Source organism: Syngnathus leptorhynchus, chromosome 10, assembly GCF_054491065.1.
Source record: "Syngnathus leptorhynchus isolate UIUO chromosome 10, UIUO_Slep, whole genome shotgun sequence".
Classification (NCBI taxonomy): Eukaryota; Metazoa; Chordata; class Actinopteri; order Syngnathiformes; family Syngnathidae; genus Syngnathus; species Syngnathus leptorhynchus.
Window position 1 is genome coordinate 10,559,744 of NC_141204.1, and position 20,818 is coordinate 10,580,561.

The 20,818-nt window shown below is 46.5% G+C and overlaps 1 protein-coding gene across 1 annotated transcript in view; it reads left to right on the top strand.

Moving 5' to 3' along the window:
- Positions 1-20,818, top strand: part of fmn2a (formin 2a) — a 25,319-nt gene continuing 4,501 nt past the window's right edge. Inside the window, exons 1-14 of the mRNA XM_085922417.1 lie at positions 1-364; positions 1,892-3,799; positions 5,754-5,911; positions 6,719-6,862; positions 7,806-8,440; positions 8,891-9,032; positions 10,514-10,601; positions 12,572-12,633; positions 15,080-15,171; positions 15,252-15,381; positions 15,459-15,605; positions 16,607-16,666; positions 17,313-17,433; positions 18,754-18,846. Of these exons, the coding sequence (XP_085778543.1) occupies positions 1,927-3,799; positions 5,754-5,911; positions 6,719-6,862; positions 7,806-8,440; positions 8,891-9,032; positions 10,514-10,601; positions 12,572-12,633; positions 15,080-15,171; positions 15,252-15,381; positions 15,459-15,605; positions 16,607-16,666; positions 17,313-17,433; positions 18,754-18,846 (3,745 nt within the window). The 5' untranslated portion in view covers positions 1-364; positions 1,892-1,926. The remainder of the gene's footprint in view (positions 365-1,891; positions 3,800-5,753; positions 5,912-6,718; positions 6,863-7,805; positions 8,441-8,890; positions 9,033-10,513; positions 10,602-12,571; positions 12,634-15,079; positions 15,172-15,251; positions 15,382-15,458; positions 15,606-16,606; positions 16,667-17,312; positions 17,434-18,753; positions 18,847-20,818) is intronic.

The following is a 20,818-nucleotide window of genomic DNA, read 5'->3' on the forward strand; positions in this document are numbered from 1 at the left end:
TGGTCTAAGAATCTCTCAGCTGATTGGTGAGGGTCACCTGTGTATTGATTAATGGGACGGCACCAGCTCGCTTGTCAGTTTTCAGGCTTCCATGCCTTATTCTTATATTTTACACATTCTAAGAAACACAAGACCCTAACGGATTATTTCTTCCACTAGTGTTGCGTTCTTATAGCCAAGGCGATATAGTTGTTGTTGTTGTTGTTGTTGTTGTTGTTGGGAGGGGGGGGGGGGTCTCATGGAAAATGACCGAGCAAAGCAGACATGTGATGAGGCAAATAGCAACTTCATGTGACCCACGGCTGAGATGACAAACAGCCGCTTGTGTTGTTTTCTTCAGTCGGTCTGCCAACGCTGCACTCAGGCAAGTTCGCTCTTCTTTCTCTCATCATTTTGCAAAATGTCATATTTATCCTAATGTTGTTTTTAACGAGACTGATGTGAGCGCGTTTGGACGATGCGTTCAGGAGGAATCTTGAGTGACTGGTTTAAACACTTTGAGATAATTGTTCCCAGTGGGCCTATATAACATTCTGGTTGCGAGATTTGTTCTATTTTGTCATCTTCTCTGCACACTTTCGTCACTTTTCGAAACGCATAAAGAGAAAGTACATCTTGCTCGTTGGAGTTGGCCAGTGCTGCTTTTAGTGCACCACACCCAATGAGCCGATAACATGCTCAATGCTACCAAATGTCGCTTGGGAAATGAGAATTTGTAAATTACAGTCAGGTGTTTGACATTTGGCCTCTGTGTTTACATGTCAGCTGACGGTTAAATTAAATGAAGGCGCTAAATGCATTGTATTTTTGAAAACAAGAATTTGTCAGTTAAAATCAATTATTTATATCCCGGCACGTCAGCTAACATCAACATTTGTTTCACTATTTGCTGTGTATGTTTTGCAAGAATTTGAATCTGGTGTAAATAAATGTTTTAAGCTTTAGAATGTGATCACCTAGCGCAGGGGTGTCCAAACTTTTTGCAAGGAGGGCCAGATTTGATAAAGTGAAGGGGCCCGGGGGCCAGTAGTTTTTTCGGACATTTTTTTAACTACAATTTCATCCAAATAAACACTGTTATAAAACAAATTTCATTCTCCCAATTGTCTTTATTTTTTAAATGACAAAATAACCAAATATAAGCCACTCAGGCAGATGTGAACAACTCTAAAAACACAAATTCTGCCTTTCATTCATATCTGAAGAGTCCGATAACATTGAACAAACTGTATGAAATACCTTAAATTTACATGAGTTTAAAATTATTTTTGCCTCATGAACATTTTAAACAGGAGTTATAAGTAATACATAAAATACGATAACATTGAACAAACTGTATGAAATACCTTAAATTTACATGAGTTTAAAATTATTTTCGCCTCATGAACATTTCACACAGGGTTCACGCAGCCGGGTTTATTTCCGCATTTGACTTGCGCATGCTCCGCATAGCAGGACAGCTGGAGTCATGTTCTCGCTGTGAAATCACGCTGGGTCGCGCGAGATTACATTTCTGCGGCATAAATATAAAATAGCTTTGGTACGCGTGTATTAAAGCGCTGGTCAACAATGGCGGCGGGCCACATACTAAAGATTTTATCACAGAGGCTGCGGGCCTGATGAAATTTGACCATGGGCCGCAATTGGCCCGCGGGCCGGACTTTGGACATGCCTGACCTAGCGTGTTGAAAATGTCCTGTCCTGTCTTATCCCATGCGTTGTCTATTCTTTTTGTCTCAGGGTGTAGTACAGAAGTTTCGTCAACTGTGCTGATCAATCGTCAATAGATCGTCAACACACATCGTTAGCATTATTTTTCCCTATGAGGCCTCCCAATCAAACAAATCACCTAAACTTGTGTGTCCACCTTTTCCATCAACCAAATCTGCAGGTTCCTCCCCGTAGGGCGACGCCTCAGTGGCTACCATGCAGACGATTAACACTGTGGAGAACCAAGTGCCTTTTCTCAAAGAGAGTATCTTCACCAGCACTTTCAAAGACAAGCGCAAGAGCAGCGCCACCGACGTCCTACGCAGACAACAGCAGTCTTTCGGAGCTCAGCAGCAAATTTCCGGTCTTCCCGAGCATCTCAACGCGTTACCCTCTGAGCAGCGGCGCTTTCGCTCCAACAGCAGCCCGTTATGCAACAGACCTGAATGGAGGGGAGCAGATGGGGAGAGAAAGGAGGGGCAGTGGGAGAGGAAGGATCAGAGCGCCCTGACTGGAAGGGGGGGCGAGCGAGGGATGAGTGTCGGTGGCGGTGAGTCCGTGGCCGTCCCCGCCAGTCTCCGCCTCCTCTCGTCGTCATCGGCAGCAGCATCCTCGCGGCTGCCTCAGAGTGCATTGCGTAAGCAGGCGGGATTTGGCGTAGGAACCCGCGAGGACCCCCGGCCGCATGCCGGCTCTCGACCCCAGCAGCACGGCTTCTTAGCCAGGGGGGTCCGCTTGCTCCGCAGCATGGGCAACCAGGAGGCCAAGCAGAAGAAAGCGGGCAATGGCGGAGGAGGCAAGGATGGAGAGGCCGGAGAGAAGGAAGTGGAGAAGAAATCCAAAAAGTCCAATAAGACCAGCAAAGGGGAACAAAGTGAGAAGAAGAAATCTAAGTCGGATTCCAAGGTGTCAGTGTTTTCCGGGATGAAGATCAGGAAGACTTCCAAGGCCAAGGGATTGTCCAAGGATGACTTGCTGGAGGACGAAAGGTCGCTTCACACAGCTCATAAAGCCGGAAGGGAGGCCAGCCTGTCGGCCGATGAGATGGGAATGTTGTCGGATTTTGAGGGCAACTTAAGCCGCTTGACGGCGGGCAGCCGGAAATCCACCCTGGATGAATCGTGCCACAAAGCCGGCTCGGAATCCGACGGGGACATCTACAGTTTCCACTCGGCCGCTGCCGACGCCGAGGATCTTCTGTCGGATATCCAGCAAGCCATCATGGTCCAGCGTGAAGACTCCGCCGAAAAGCATCAAGCTTTGAACGGGAAATCCGAGAACGAAAGCGCGCTCATGCCGAGAGATTGGTCCGTGCCCGGCTCGCTGAGCGAGAGTGGACCGTCCTCTGCGCCAGACACGGAGAGGAGCAGTGGAAGCCTTTTCCCGAAGACCAATAGCACCTTCAGCTTCCCAGATTTAACCACCACCCCGTCCTCTTACGAGAGTGCCGAGGACGACCTGGAGAGCCCGGTTCCGCGCAATCAAGCCAACCGGACTGCTCAGGGCAATTTAGCAGGTGCCCCGTGTGTCCGGCTCGAACCCGCCAGCGTGACGGCGCCAGCGGGGGCTCACAAAAGCGCAAGCAGCAACAACTTATCTTTTGAGCGAGGGGAGGAGGACCGCAACGCCGGCCGTGACTTCCTCTCCTTGAGGAAGAGGAGCAGCCTGTCCATCAGCCTGCTGACGACCGAGACCCCCCCCAGGCCGACCTCCGCCATGTCCCCGTCCACAGTCAAACTTTACCCTCCCGTGCACCCCTCCTACGTCAAGACCACCACCAGGCAGCTCAGCTCCCCCATCGGCTCTCCGCTCACCAGCCCCTGCGTGCCCAGAAGAACCGACTCGGGAGAGCCCGAAGATCTCCAGGTTGTCAGGGGGCGCAAGCAGAGGTCCAGCTCAATCGCGGGGCCCCTCGGGACATCGGAGGATTGGTACGGCGTGGCGGACGGCGCCGGAGATGGAGCCGTCTTCTTGGAGCAGGAGCAAGTGGAGAAGGGAGCTATGTACTGGACACTGGGCTCCAGGAGAGCCCAGTATGGACACTCGAGGTCTTCCAGGGGTACAGCATCCTACCTGGACATCTTCTCAGGTGAGTCCCAATAACGCATACATACGGCTGTAGGTTTTCAATGATGTCGAGAGGACTGAATAGAAATAACGATGGAACAAACATTATTAAAAATGGGTTCGTTCAAAAACCAAATAATTCTTGATTATCAAATTGAAATGGGACAATTATTTTGACCTGAAGTTTCAGGAAGTTCAGTCTCAGTCTGAGGAACTTTGGTCAGTCACTTGAGCGTGTTGAGTCGTTAGCACAAGATCAAGACTTGCCTTTAAAGAGTCGGTAAATGAAATATTGAGGCGTGTCCCACAGGAAGTAGAGCAGAAAGCGAGACATCTGCTTTGCAAAGTGCCCCTGAGAAAACCGGATAAAAAAAAAAAAGCTTTTACTTGATCATTTCATGTCATTCCACAAAGGCTAGTATGTGACTCACAAGACTTTGCTGGAGTCTGTTAAAAAAAAAAAAAAAAGTGTTCCTAAAGTCTTCACACACATATGAGAACAGAAAATTTTGAACTGCGTGTCATTAACACTGCACAGTTTTAATAGAAAAATGACGTTTCAAAGAATGTAAGCATTCCATTTGATTATTTTTATTTTATCCTTAAACCTTTTTTTTTTTATTTCCAGTGCCCACGTCCCCCCCCAAAAAAGGGGGTTGAGCTATTTGACCTTTCTATCCGTGTGGCCGTGCTGCTTTTTCAACATTTACCACACTGCTCAATCAGCATTTGACAAATTATTATGATGCAACAAATGATCTTTATTGCACTGTGAATTCAATCTGGAAGCCTCCCCAAAATCTGAAAATGATCATCTTCTGATTCGACACGAAGGCCTCGTCAAACAATTGAGATTCTCTTCTTGAGTGTGTGTGTCTATTAAAACAATGCTACCTTGTCCCCTTCTGACGCATGAGATGAGCTCAGCTGCTCTCCACTCACTCTCCGTGTGTGTGTTTGTGTGCCCTAAAACAATTGACACCATGGCGATACACACATTTGCAGATTTACCCACAATGCCTCATTGGGGACGCTAAACCAAAGTGACAGTTTATCTGCGTGGCGCTGATGAGTCACGACGTGACATCATTTCACATTTCATCAACAAAGAGGCGCATTATAAAAACAAACAAGCAAACGTTGAGAATACCTTCAGTGTACGCGAGTGTGTGCTGATTTGTCTCGCGTAGCGGTTATTGCGTCTGCACTGCATGTGACGCTGCGGAATCTGCGGAGCTTTCCAGGTCACACGCAGCCCTGAGGAGAGACGACAGCGAAGGGGAAGCGTAGCCAAAACTATTTGCAACAGCCAGTCATGAGGAAAAATTGACATTATTCTGTTTCCTTCACGGAACTCTGGTTCTCCCGGGACTGGAATTGAGGCTTTGCTCAAATTATTACAGTATCCTGTGTTCCCAAACAACCACTTAAAAAATTGTTTTACCACTCGCGCACATGTTAAACACATTCAAATGAATTCAGACTGATTGTTTTCTCCTGTGCTCTCCAAATAAGAAGCCGAGAGTGCTTGCTTCAAGTGGTGTGCGACTCTCACTTGACGTATACAGCCAATCATAAACAAAAGATAATGTTAAAACACCTAAATGTTCCAATCAAATCAATAATATTCATCTTAATTTTGTCAAAGGCAAGTCTGCTAGCTTAATGATAGCATATATTGGAAAACTCCACAAACAATTTGTTGTGTGTTTGTGGTGCGTGCTTCCAGGAGACCTCAGTGCTTATATTTAAAGCAAACAGCATGTAGCCGGAAGCACAGAGTTACAAAAATAAGTACTTTCTTGCATCTTGATAAGGTGCAGATGCATCATCGACACCTACACATCACAGTGGCAGGCGTTAGCATGCAAGTGTTTCATTATCACATTCTCAGCTCTCGTCTATTTTAAACAATCTGTTTCGTTTTGGGATCGAAGCTGTTTGCTGTGCCGTCGCTAACGCTAGCATGTCTCCAGGCCGCACTCTGCTGGACAGGCTGTGTATGCACCAGGAAGAGGGCTCGTCCGAGGAGCAGGCCCAGGAGATGTGTCAGCGAATGTTGACTCGGGGCCTGCTGCACCCCTTCGGCGACATCGGGGAGGATCGCCCCAGCAACGTCAAGCCCGCATTTAACGTAAGCCTGCACAAAATCACAAAATGATTGTTGCAAAATACTACATTACCGTCATCTATGCAGAAATCCCTTTGAATTAATTTATGATTGAAAATAATGGAAATAAAATGTGCGACTGCCATCATCCTCGCCCTCAGGAAAGACATTCTTTGGAGTACAAAAGGCCCTCCTGAAACACACTACTCCATGTTTTGCGCATGACTGGATTAAAACGTCTCCGCCGCCCACTCCCACGGTCACAATCGCCGATGCTCACGTCAACCATCTGCTGACCGCGTTATGTAACCGCTCCACGTGCCTCCACCCAGCTTAGCCAACCCGCACTTACCAAGCAAAAAAAAAAATCTGTCTGGGGTTTGCACAGTCTTTCATTATTCCATTAGTCAGCTTTGCCAGAAATAACCGAGGAGTGGTGGGGGGGGGTGCATTCCCTTTTTCTCCCTTTTTAAATTCATACCGTGCAAACCCGAGATACAGTCAATCATGTGAGGCTAATAAAAGGAAGGGGGAAAAAAAGAAACATTTAGAAGACATAAAACATAAGTGGCTGAAATTAATTAGCTCCAGGGAGGCATTAGACACAGGCTGTGCGTTTGGGTAAAAATAATTGAAGCAGAGTCTGGTAATTGAGTGGGGAAAAAAGAAAAATCTCATTTACTCCTTGTATATCCCTGAAAAGGAAGCCATTTTGTTTTTGGATTTCTTTTTTATGTGTCATTTACATCCATCCTCAGTTAAAGCAAACAGACTGGGTTGTCATTTGTTTCCAGATTGTTTGACATAATAAAAGGTCTCACCTGTTTGCAGGCGGAGCAGCTGTACACCTGGGCCACCGTGGGGCTGCCGGTGTCGTCGCACTTGTGGGAGCTCTACGGCGGCAGAACACCAGCCAGAGCGCCGAGTTCCAAATTAGCGTTGAAGGCCAAGTCAGCGGCGCCGTCTCACCCTCAGGTTTGTGGAATCCAATTGGCACCGTTTGCCGTCCACTGATATTCTAAATGGGTGCAAGTTCCAAAAGCCGCCACCAGAGGCCAGGCTTGTCTCACTTGACCAAGCACACCGGACCTCCTTGTGTAGTAGGAGAAGGAATAAATAAGAGGCTAGCTGAACATTCTCTTTCCATTCAAGTATGCGAGCAGGGGGGGCCGCTGCTACCGCACACTAAAGTGTTGCGGTAGCAGCGCTCCCCCCCACTCCCTCCCCTTGCCTCATTTGAGGCCCAACCAGAGAGACTCACAGTCTTTAGGGTCAAATCTCCAGCTATCCCTCTCATCCACTCTGGAGCCATGAGGTCTGATGGAGTCGAGACGTTGGAGGCTTTGCTTGACCTGCATGTAGCTTACACTCGGCTTCTTTTTTTTTTTTTTTTTTAGATCAGGGTATTTGGGATTGATATGTGAGATAATAGATGATGTGTCCAGAAAAGTCCCTCAGTCAACATCCACGGAATGCCGTGGATTTGAAGAACCAAACTTGGATGTGTTCTTTTTTCTCATGTGCTGGGAGCATGTCTTTGAGATTTATGCCACATCTGTCCCCAATGAACAGTAGTGCGAATTACCAAATCATTTTATGCATGGTTGAAGCTCTTGATATGTTTGTAAGGCTTAGATATCATTAGTGTTGTACATAAATTTTCAAAGGTGCTACTAGACACACATAAAATGTGAAATGTTAAAGTAAATCATTATTTCTGGATTACTCTGTCAAGTGATTTACTCTAAAAGCATTCCTGAACAGAAAAAAAATGAGTCTCCTCAGTTGAATGCCTGACTTGATTTGTTTTTCTTTCATAAATGTTGTTAAATGTGTTCTCTGGTTTGGTCTGATGAATGGAAGCAGTGCGCTGTATATTTGATTTAGTATTTTAATGTTTTTTTTTGTGCGCTGACAGACAGAGCCCAGCAGGTTGAAGTCAGGTCAGTCGTCCTCCGAGGACGAAGGTGGTGTCATATCCCAGCTGGAGAAGACCATCCTGGACCTTCGCGTGAAAATGGCCGTGCTGCAGAGTCAGCAGATTGCCTCGACAAAGGCCGGCGGGGATGACGGCAGGGGCCGGGAGGTGTTTGTCCAGACCTCGCCCCTGGGAGACGGGCAGAAGTTGAACGTAAGCACCAGCCTCCCCAAACCCGAGGCGAGCTTTCTCTGTACGTGCCAGCAGAGACAGGGGAACAGGACGATCCCGCCGCTGCCTCCTCCTCCACCTTTACCTGGACTTGGATCTTGCCCACCTCCACCACTTCCACCGCCTTTACCTGGACTTGGATCCTGTCCCCCGCCTCCTCCACCACCACCACCACCACCCGGTTTTGGCGCGCCACCTCCTCCTCCCCCACCGCCGCCTCCCGGAATGGGCCCCCCTCCTCCGCCACCGCCCCCGGGCCTCGGCCCCCCACTCCCACCACCACCACCGGCGGGCCCCAGGATCTCCACTGCGGTCCAGGAAGCCGCTCCTGCCAAGGCCGTGATTGAGCCCCCCAAGCCAATGAAACCCCTCTACTGGACGCGCATTCAGCTGCACGCTAAGAAGTAAGAACACAGCGACAGATAGGCATCGCTGGCACTGAGCTTTTCTCCACGTAGGAGAGAGGAAACTTGTCCACTTAAGATAAACATCTGCGACGTACGATGGTGATGCTCAACCTTGCGGAAAATGAATGTGATGCAGTCCAGGCGCCGTGACCGCAAATGAATTGTCGGGCAACACAATTTGGTTCCTAAGTCAATTTAGGAACATTAGAGGAAGATTTAAAAATAGGCCGACTACTCCCCAGTGAGGTAGTTCTTAAAATAAATTTGGGCTCCAATCTCAGATTAGGTTTTCCTCCAGATTTGTGCAAAACGTTTGAGTGGTACTTTTTTGGTTCTTGTGACACTCAAAAATGTTTTTAGGCCAACAGTGCTGTGGGAAATGTTTAAAACTGAGCTGGTGAGAGCTAAGGTATGTTTTCACTTAACAGCGTTTCTGTCTGTCTGCAGGCAGAGTGCTACATTAGTTTGGGAGAAAATTCAAGAACCGACGGTGGACTTTGAAGAATTTGTCGATCTTTTCTCCAAAAGTGCTGTCAAAGAGAAGAAAAAGCCCATTTCTGACACAATCAGCAAGTCTAAAGCCAAGCAGGTATGGATGCATATGATTGGGGATCCCTCAGGGCTCTTAGCTTCGCCCACTGAGGCGTGCTTCCAGGCAGACACTTATTATGTGGCGTGAGCTCTGGCTCCCGTCAGACTCCCGCCCGACCATGTGGTGGCGGCCGGCCAGTATTTCGCGTGCGGCGGAAAGAAACCTCGCGGTGGCGATGACTCCTCGTGGGGGGATTGAAGGGGGGCTTGGGGGATCGAAGCCTGGGAGCCGTATTTCATGATGCGGTTCCTCCCATTGTGCTCACTGCGTGATTCACTTTTGTGGACCAGAGCGTCTGTCTCGCTTTGCCAGCACGCTTCATGCTAGTCCATCAATCAGCCGGCGAAGAAATGTTTGATCTCCGACGCAAACATGTTCTTGTCAGGATTTGTATGTTGAATGTATTTAACAGCTAAATGATGTGAATAGCACAAATAATATTATTCAGAGGAAGTGCTTTTCCCGTCCGTGAGGAATCCTCTGACAGTTTGCGAAGCGGAAATGCGGTTTTCGGGAATGAAAATGATTTCATGGGGCTGGGTGACTTCCAACGGACATGTGAACATCTCCCCGAAACTTTCCGTTGAAGTGAAAGTTGGAAACTTCCTTGAACATTTACGGCGTGAAGAAAAACCCCCCAGGTCAAATTGACTTCTTTTCGTCTGTCGTCTCATCTCAAAAGCTTTGAATTCTTTTTTTTTTGTATCCGTCCTCTGTTCTTTTTCATTTCAATTGATCAAGGAGGTCTGAGAACACTTAAGTGGACTTTAAATCACTTTAATCTTCAGCTCATCACTCGCTGTGAGTAGAGCGAGTACAGAATGTGGCTGTGATGCAGCCAAACATTTGCAAGCATGGGGCTCGACGTCGTGTCCTCTTTTCGTCTGTTTGAACATTTTGAACCATATGGTTGCGCCATCTAAAGCGCTTAGCCTTCAGAGGCACAACGAGTGACAAATTCAAAGGGACAACTGACTAAATTCGGAGAGACAAATAGATGGATGCGGTCTGTTGGATCACGGCGGCACGGCACAGCTTTTGGACAACAAGAAATGCGTCTTAGCCCGATGCTTTTGTAATGAGCCGAGCAGAATAATTGGAACTTCTTCATCATCCCGGCAGTTTCATTTTTGTTTTCGGTTCAGACTGAGCCTTACGAGAATCTTTGTCTTGGTTTGCTGATCATAACATGAGATTCGAAACTTTTTCTATTTCTACAGTTGGGAGATGGTTGATGGAGAGGATGTGGCGGTAAAGTAAATTGAGAAGTCATCAATCAACAAGACAGCATTATAATTTCATATAAATGTTTGTGGTTAGCAGGCTTGTGTGCGCTGCCACACAAGGAAAATGGTCATGTCTTTTGGAACATGTCAATTATTAAAGGCTTGCACTCGGTTTTTTTTTGGGGGGGGGGTTGTTGTTATGCTCACGTGACATTTGTCATTAGTTTTTTTGTTTTGTTTTTTGCCTGGTAGGTAGTGAAGCTTTTGAGCAACAAGCGTTCTCAAGCTGTCGGTATCCTGATGTCCAGCATTCATCTTGACATGAAGGACATCCAGAATGGTGAGTCATGTTTTTATGTTGTAATAAAAGTATCAAACATACCAAAAAAATGAATCTCACTAGCCTTGACATAGAGACGGAAAATGACCTGAAAACACAGCAGAGGAATCAATGTATTCCAGCCACCGGTGGCTAAGATTTGTTTTGTTAGTTTTGCACTTTCCTTTTGGTTTCAGCCCCTCCAATAATCATGCGACAGTTTTTCTCTGACTTGTCAAGCCGAGTGACGTCACCCCGGAGATGATGACGAGAACAGACTTTCTTCCTGTTTGACTTTGTCTCTGATTGCTCCGCCGTCGTCACTCATCGACGTGTCTAAACACCGGCTGTCGTCAACAACAAATCGTAGATGCTTCACATTTTGGGTTACCGTAATTAACTCTGAAGCATGTCGGGAAGCCTTTCCACAGTTTTGGTGTGGAACGTGAGGTCATCCGTCGGAGGTCGGCGCCGGAGGGCATGCGAGGGCCAAGCTCATCAGCATTGTCGTTCATCTCCAATGTTAGGACAACTGTTAGCATAGCGCGCCATTAGCGCTGATTGGAAACGTCCGTCCGTATATCACAGAGATCAAGATGATTGAGAAGATACAAGAGCTTTTGTGAAGCGTGTGTTAGTCAGCCGTCACGGCTGGATGAATGGTTGTGTCGTTCCAAAACAGTCGTTGGCAAAAATGCTATTTTCAAAAGAAAATGTTTCCAAGATGTAATTAATCTTCGTGGGATGTGGAAATAAGGCCCTCTCGACGCGCTCAAGTAATTGTCACTTTTGACGCCGTGAATCATGCGCTTTATTGGCCTCCGATAAAGACGGCGCCGGCTGTCCTCGTTTGGACATCTCAAGCACTTCTGATTCACACGTTGAGCAGCTCCCTGGTGTACGTCGCCGCTGTTTCCGGGCGACCGGTCAACACTGTTGTTTGTCTTGTGTCCGCCGTCATTTCAAAATGGTGCTCCATCCGTGTCGCAATCCACGCAAACGTGCCTTTGTCGAAAACAACCTGCCAGATTCCAATTTGGTTTGAATGAAAACCAAATGCTGTGTGCGAGCGAGAAACAGCGGCAACCAAGGGTCAAGAAGAACTCTTTAAGAGAACGAGATGGCCGAGACCAACGCGAAAGACTTTGGCAGATCCGATTGCATCAGTTGCCCGAGGCGCTTCTCTTGCAGTCGTACCTCGATCTGGCATGACCACAATCCTTAACCTTTAATTTCAAAACCAGCTTCCCTAATGACATCAATTATATTTTTGGAATAATTCCTTCCAGAGTTCAAAGTGTTCCCCTCATAAAACGGCCGTTTTAAAGAGGACCTATTATGGGTACAAGACAACTTGTACCAAGACATTTCCTGACTATGGCAACTCCCCAAAATTCACTTGAATTTTCCCCATTTGAATACATGAAAATGTCTTTAATCTGTTCCAGTCATAAAAAAAAAAAAATCATTATCAGAAGGTCTGAATGGTGTCTAAGTTGTGAACGTAACATTGTTGAGTGTTTAACTGAGCGATGATGCGCACGAAGCGCCAACACGCCGGCCTCAACAGCGCCGAGCCCGAGGCCGTGTTTGTTTTTAAACATTTACTTTGAAAGGATTAATGTTCGGCGGCGCCCGAGACAAAAAGGCGACGGCAGGAATTCAAACGCGTGTTTAAACGTACGTCAGTGTAGCACTGAAACATTTCGAAGACTTTAGTAATTATGTTGTTCTTTGCAGCTTTGGTTCTGATTAGACGACCTGAGGGGTCCAGATTTTGGTCCATTTCAGGATTTATAGACCAAGTCAGATTAGCCTGGGAATGCTCAATTCACTTTGACAAAGTTTCCTGGCACAGAGTTGCCACGTGATAGCCGCAAAGCACTACTTTTGTCTAAATGAAGCTGCTTAACTTATGTCAACATGGTTCCTTGGTACCAACAGAGAATCTTGCTTTGGCTGTTTTTAATGCCTTCTCCTTCCTCCCTCAGCCGTCCTCAATATGGACAACACTGTGGTGGATCTGGAGACCCTGCAAGCACTTTATGAGAATGTGAGTATCCAAAACATCGGAGGGTGTCACGGTTGCTCTGAGACGGCTCGAGTCTTGTCTTTATCTGGAAGAGAAAGACGGGCGAGTCTCACGCTTTAGGTCATCAATCTGGAGCCGTAAACATTTCTGCGCTTTCCCGTCAACACGCAAAGGCGAGTGGCACAAGGCAACGAAAGAGTTTCCCGCCTTCTTCTTTCCTTCGAGCTTTTATTTTGAAAACGACGCTTGCGATATGCTGCCACATTTCACGCCCTCGACACAAAAACTGGCTCTTATTTTGTGACAGAAGGGAACCCGAGAAGGATTTGGTGAGATGTGATTGAAGCAGGCGACCGTCAGCTGTCAGCATTTTTTTTTTTTTATCTTGCAAAACCACATTTCGCACAATGGCCGTCCTTTGATTGCAAAAACGAAGAAATCAATTCAGGCCGTCGTGTTTCCAGATTCCCGCGGCATGTTTTTCCACTCGACGCCACTCTGCTGCAAAGAGATTTTTCACTTGAGATGTGGCGTTTCCTGCCTCCCCTATAACGGGTTGAACCAAAGGACACGGGCATTAGGCACCAAAGCAAAGCGGCTCGCCGCAAAGCGTGTGATGTGACGGGTGGGCCTGAATAGGGGAGCCATGATTTAACACGCTAAATATGTTTTTGTCACGCTGGATCTGATCGACTCCCCTTCCCGCCTTCCGTCAAAGTGATTAACGAGGACACTGGCGGGCGCATTGTGCCTCCAGAATATTTACATCGATGCCTGTCATCGGCACGTTTTGCTGCTCTTACAATAAAAGCATTCATTGGGAGCCCAAACAATAACGAGTGGGTTCCAAAAATGAGCATGTATTCCGGTTAGAAGATGCTGTGAAAACCTTCAGAATCGCTTCTCCACCAAGGCCGTATGAAACCTCCGAGCAACGCTCCATTCCGTGGTGGCTGCCCTTGACACAAGAAACGGGTTTGGCTAGGTCAGGCTGCTAAGTGCAGTGTGAAAAGGGCTTCGTGGTGTTCGAAAAAGAGTAGCAAGCACCCGAGGATATTCCACCGAACCGCAAATAGGCGGCGCGACTCGGCTGCATGTCGACGACGGAAACAAGGCAAGCTGCCGTTCCGAACTGACATGTCAAGAGCCTCCTCTTACCTCTCAACTGCTCACCCCACGATTTGGAAGCCCTCTCGCCCCTCCCCTCCCCTTCGCCGCCTTAGGCTGTGTTATTGAGTGGAGGAGCCAAATTGTTTCCCTTTTGTATTGCGAGACTCCATCCTGTCTGTGGGTCTCCAGACCCCTAAACCACAGTTGGCAGCACAGTCAGCCTGTCTTGAGGAATGCGAGGGGGCTTCTAATGGTTACGCCCTCACTCGCTAGCTCGCGAAAGAAAAGGCAGCGCAGCGCTCCCTCACTTTCCTCAGCACAAACTGAAACCCGGCACACTGATGGATTTTTCTTCTATTTTTTTCTCCCTTTCTGCGGGCGTAGAGTCGCTCAGTCTGCGATCTTGCGGATTATAGTCGCTCCTGTGCTTTGAACAATAAGCCATTAAAAGGGGCTCGCAGTGATAGCGGGAAAAGGCTCGCAATATCACAAGCCGTAATCTGGGCCCAGACTGGCTGGCTGGTCTGAAGCTCAGAGCACTGACGGTAGCGAAATGTCACGCGGGTCACTGACGGCCGTACGATCTTTTAATGATCGCCTCTTCGTAGCGTGCGGCTCGGGATGTCTTTATATGTTTATGACATTAAAGCCGCGCTCATTTGGAAAGTATTCTCTCATAAACGGCAACGTGAGTGACATAAATGAGAGAATTAGCCGTCATCGGCTCCCTTTTGCCCAGAACTGGAAAAGCGCGTAATGAATACCACTTGGCGCTCCAAATCTGGCATCGCGGAACATTGTCCGACATTCCTTTGCATTTGATATTCCACATGGGACTGGATTTGCCATGCTAACAAGCGTTGCAACATGCCCTTGCAATTCAAAGATCACACGCTAATGCCTACTTGTCCCCAATTATGCCAAACAGCGCCGGGCCGCGCCGCCGCTCTTTGAGTGGGATCTGCTTTGGGTTAAATATATTTACACTTGAAAATGTCTCGAGAGGAGGGCGACAGAGAGCTCGCCCTCGCCCGCAGGAGGCGACGCTGTGCGGAATACTAATCGGGCCCTCTCGGCCTTTGATGCTCCTTTTTGATGGCCGCCGCAAAGGCTGGTCCCCTGCGAGGTTCAACGGGTGGAGTGCCACTTTTATGTTCTTAAAGCAACGTGTCGGCACACCTGCACACCCACCAAGGGTGAAATGAAACAACCAGGTGAATCTTTTGTCTTCTGTTGTCTTCCGTTGAATGATACAGTACAAAATACCTTGAAGGTCTTGGAACTGGCCAACGATCCAGTACCACCACTTTGCGACCGATTTGCTTTTAATTAAAACAAATATTTTTCCATCATTCAGCGAGCCCAAAATGATGAGATGGAGAGCATCCGGAAACACGTGAAGTCTGCACAAGACAAGGCGGACGCAAAGCCACTGGACAAGCCCGAGCAGTGAGCGAGCGTGCCGCAGTGCGCTATTTGCTATTTGAGCTTCCTCAGTCAATCAAAGCAAACATCCTTCAATTCTTCAGGTTCCTTTTGCAGATATCGGAGATCCCCAACTTCTCCGAAAGGGTCTTCTGCATCCTTTTCCAGTCCACTTTTTATGAATGCATCACCTCCATTGCCCGCAAAATGGAAATTCTTCAAAGAACATGCAAAGTGAGCTCTTTTATTTATTCCCTTCTTAATCAGCATTTGCTTGTCTGACTTTTATTTTTTTTTTCTACCTGCGTCAGTCTCTACAGAGTGGCAAGTGTGTATTGCAGGTTCTCGGTCTGGTTCTGGCGTTTGGTAACTTCATGAATGGAGGGAATCGAACCCGCGGGCAGGCTGATGGCTTCACCTTGGACATTCTGCCCAAGCTGAAGGACGTCAAGAGCAGCGTAAGTGCTTATGAGAAAACGGGAAGGTTTTTATGGTATGGAAAATAAGAAAAAAGGAAAAAAAATCAAAAGTTGTTCAAATTGGACTTCAGAGGACTTTTCTAGAAAACTGCCCAAAAAGGCAACGTTACTTTTTGGTTAGTATTTTTTGTGTTGCTTTACGATACCTCTGTTGAATGTTACCTGTTTGTATTTTTGGGGCTTTAAGGCACAAACAAGCCAGTCCAGCATACGAGTCCAACTTTATTCATAGTTTAAAACAAATACGGTAATCATGGATAGAGAAATGGCAACACAGCTAAGTGCTTGCTTAGAAGAAGATGAGCAACACTTCAGTTTTAATGTCATGCAAAAATTTAATTAGCCAGATGCTAATGTGTAGCATGACGCTAATTACCGTGGATTGACAAAGCTAGTTTAATAGCAAAATATCTGTTTCTTTTCTATGGAAATATATTTTAGGTTTTTTATCATATCGTAAGCACTTTATGTCAGTTATTGATTATATTATTGATTACAATATTGATTTGGACGAAAAGATCTCAAGAACAACAGATTGCCTTCGACTTTGGAGGTTCGGCCGAAGATAAAAATAGTGGAGAGAAAGTCATCGGAAAATCTTGACCTCTGGCGGCTCCCCCAACCTGGAATTAGAGTCCGGTCTTGGAACTTGCATGAGCTGCAGAGCTTCGGAGGAGAGGCCGCAGTGTTTACTTGTCTCGCTCAATATCACAGCGGGCCCCGTGTGCCCTTGGCGCCGCCATATAAGGCCGCGATGCTTTGCGGCGCGTCCATAAAGAACATCCCTCTCTGAATTATGACAGCCGGCCAAGCGTGTTGTTACATTGTTCTCCTAACGTCCTGATTGATGCTCCCCTCCTTAGGCCGTTGTTTCTATTCCTGGGCGCCCAGGCACAAATTGAAACGTCCTGCTCCGAGATGATTAGATTAATAAATAAAGGCTTTGGGTTTATTTACGGAGGTCTTTTCCTTTCTTTCAGGATAACTCCCAGAGTCTTTTGTCCTACGTGGTTGCTTACTATCTGAGGCACTTTGATGAGGTATGTTTTCATTTCTGTTTATTTGAATGGCTTTTCCGTTGGGGTCTGATTCCCTCAGAAATCCTTCCAGAGCCCTCTTTTCATCTCCTCTCTCACCAGAGGATACAATGACTTATCCTTTATCAAATTATTTATTTTTCTTTTCCGTATATACGGCAAACTAAAATCTCTCTCCCCCCCCTCCTCCTCCCCCGGCTGATTTTCTGTCTCTGCGTTTCACTCTTCATCTCCCAGCCTGGCTTCGTTCAAACCGGTCGTCCGTTCGCTGGCACGGTATCTAACAAGGCGCTGGTGTAAATAATTAGTTTTCGCCAGATGAGATGAACTCAGGCTCCGAGTGCCGGTTGCCAAGATCAACCTGCATTATATGCTCGTAGAAACTCATAATGGCCTTGGAGTGACAGTGATGAAGAGGATCATGATGATTTTTCCCTCCTTTTGCCCAACTTAAATGCTCCTTAATGTGTTGCAAACTCAAATACATCTTCTGAGATTTGTTTGAATTGTACCCAAGTACACGTGAGCCGTTGAGAACATTTGCATCAATCTGGCTCGGTGCTCATAATGTATACAAGCGAAGCCTTCCCCAAGTGCGGGAGCCTTTTTGGTGCTTCCCTGCGTGAATGCGTGTGTTGTGCTTCTCCAGAACGCCGGAAAAGAGACGTGCCCCTACCCTCTACCCGAGCCGCACGACCTCTTCCAGGCCTCCCAGATGAAGTTTGAGGACTTTGACAAGGATCTGCGCAAGTTACGAAGAGACCTGACCGGTGAGGTTACCCCCACCGAAGGTCCGCCGACCCGCTTCGGAAGGGCCCGGACTTATCCCCCCAGCTGCTTAACTCGACCCCCAAGGTGTTATTTGTTTACGGGCAACGCGTGAGGAAACATGTGGCGCCATGAATTATGCACGAGGCCTTTAACATAACTTCTCGCACGGAAACGGAAACTCATTTTCTCCGAAGCCGAGCGTGCTACGGCCGCCGTCGGATTGGCGGAGGTGTGTCGGCCGCCAGATAACATCTGGTTGTTGTCGAGATGACAAGCAGAAACAGATGTGAGCGGTTCAGGACGGGACCCCCGTGGGTTCGGCAGAGCTCCTCGTGAAATTGAGATCAGCATGCATAATGTGCTGCTGCTTTTACTTTCACTGCGTGTAAACTGCTCAAGAAATGAATTCAATGTCTGATAGGAAGATTTAAGCTTTTCTAATATGCTGTGACGTCTTCATCATCTATAGCTCTAAATTCATTTTGCGTTTGGCAGCAGCCTCCCTCTGGGGCAATTGCCATACCTCGATCAAACACGTGGAAAAATAATTTCATTGATTGATCAAGATCTCTGGAAACAAGTTTGGCTTGCACTTTGACAAGGAAGTGAAGACCTAACGAATGCGGCTTTTGGGAAACGGGTCGTTTCTCTTGCTCTCAGCACTCAGCAGCACTTTCCAAGTACTGACATGTCCGCCGACGGTTACAAATGTATTTTTGTGCAAATAATAAAGTGTGAGTATGTCTCCATCGTCGGTTCCCCAAAAACAGTCTGCTCGCTGGGATGTTTTATGCGCCTTTATAGACTAACCCAATTAGCTTGCGTGATACACGTTTCCAAATAATGTTTTTTTATGTTAAAATTTATAAATGGTGAAGATTGAATCACGCTGACTTGATAATAATAATCTTTACAAAAATAGTTTGCCTCTTTTATTAACAGTGCATGTAATGAGGTGTTGTGAAAGCTCAATCTAGCTATAGCGCTTCTTTTCGTCTATCAAAAAGCACATACACATTGCTTTACTTTGTGAATTGAGAAACTAAAAATGATTGGTAATAGACTTTGTATGTCTTTTTATTAGAATGGAATTTTGTGAATGCATGAACTAGTTAATGGTCTGACAAAACGGACGAGCTAGCAAGAAATAGCTAACATTTCCTGGCCTTAGAGCTTGGCAGTACCTTGTCTCTGTTTTTCACCTTATATGACCCCAACATTTCAATCATTAAAAAAATCACAACAGCAAGGAACTTCATCTTTCTATATTTAGTCTGACGTGTTCATCCTCACACAGTGACTGCATCTTTTTCTTTCAGCATGCTCCAGAGAGATGGAAAAAGTATGCAAGCTGTCCTCTGAAGACAACCTCCAGCCCTTCAAGGACAAGATGGATGCCTTTGTCAGCCAAGGTGACTTGCTCTCACTTTGTCAATAATGTGGTTATTGTAACTAGCGGGATCCATTTTCCAAAAAGCAGCTTGTCGACTCAGTGTCACATTTCATCCCGACTAAAAGTATTTTTCCATCGCCGTGCTCTCACATGGTTTTGCTTCAATAAATGTTCAAATGAGCCGCTATCTCACGGGGAAATCAAAGATTAGAGGAAAAGTCCAAAAACTGGGAGCAGATTTTTATTTATTTTTTTAATATCATTTTTTTCTCCCACCCGCCACGTGTCACTCAGATGTGTTGTCGGCCTGACAAAAATCTGAATCTACCAAACTATTTACATGAGACATATTTGATCTACTGGGAGAGTCATTGTTAAATCACGCTTTTACGGCCATGAAGGATGGTTGAAATTCATCCTGCATTTGAAGGGGCCTCCGAATCAGGACAGCCGTATCCGTGACATCATAAGCATTCCGATAGGGATGCTGCAGAATTATCGTGTTGCTTTTGTTGCGCAACAGCAGCAAAACATCGTCCTACATTGCAGGCCTTGCCTCTTTACATAACAATAAATGTATTTGCCTTGTGTTGGCTTTGACCCAGGCGACGTTTAAGTGACTGTGACCAATCTCTCGGAAGGAACACGCCACAGGCTTCGCACCGACTGCTTTTGTATTCAAATGAGCAAGTATAACGCGGAGCATATGTGGCTCGGCGGTAAAGCTCACTCGTCCGTTTTTGAAAGAAAGTCTGCAGATGAAAGCTCCTGGCGCCCTCCGTTACTCCCCTCCCCACCCCCACTCGCTCCCCTCCGTCGCCGCTCTCCTGCGCTCCCTTTCTGGGTTGTGGAGAGAAATATGGGAGCTCCCGCTTTGATTCACATGACAAGCTTTTTCCTCTGAGAGACGATTGCAAGCGTGGAAGTTTTGCTTGCATGGCTCCAGACGGGATTCTTGGGGTTCCGCCACTGTGGCGGTAGAAAGAGGGGAGGGGCGGGGGGAGAAAACTCAAAACAAAACAAGAAAAGAGCCAAATGTCATATTTTTTTTGTTATTTTGCTAATCTCCAAAAGGCCCGGGGGTTAAACTGTTTCTGGCTCCATAGTTTGAAACCGCCTTTGTTTGTTTTCTGACCATGAAACTAACCACAGAATAATAGTGGAAGCGGACATGTTAGAAATCCGTTGTTTGGTCTCGCTCCATTTTGCTCACAAACTCTTTGATGCTCAATCTTTGGGCCTTGTCGGATAATCTGTTTTTGATAGACGTCCAGATTACAAGAGGACGGGATCGCTTACATTCTACTCGACATTTTGGATGTTTTGCCCATCGTATTACTAAATTATTATGTTAAATAAATTGTTTTGTTTTCTGTGTGATAATAAAATCTGAAAAAATGGAGATACATATGCTGACAAAAATCCATTCATCCCAATGGCTAATTTATAATCTTCAATGAGCACAACATTTAGTTTTTGGGAGTACAAGCATGGGGACGAAATGTAAATGTCCCGGGCATTCAAACCCCGAACCTCAGAACTGTGAGACAGATGTGCAAAACAAACGTGCTAGCCCCGAGTTCACCCTGTTGCCCAGATGTTTCCATCTGAAATCTAAAGAAATGTCCGTCATATCCATGAAATTCAATTTTCCACAATTTGAAATGAAATATAGCTACCGTATTTTTCATACTGTAAGACGCACTTAAGATCCTTTACATTTCTCTAAAAAACAACCATGCACCTTATAATCGGGTGCGCCTAATGGATGGATGTTGAATCAAAGGTGAATCAAGTTCAGACGTTTCCCCAAATAGTCAGATTCATCGAGACTGCGCTTGATAAACCAGTACCAAATAACGATATCGCCTTTATACGTTAATTCTCAGGGTATTGAGTCAATCTGGACTGTTCTGGTTATCTTAGAAGTGGTTTTCATCAAGTCCAGCTAAACATTAGAGCAGCACTAACCTGAGTTGATGTGAAATAAA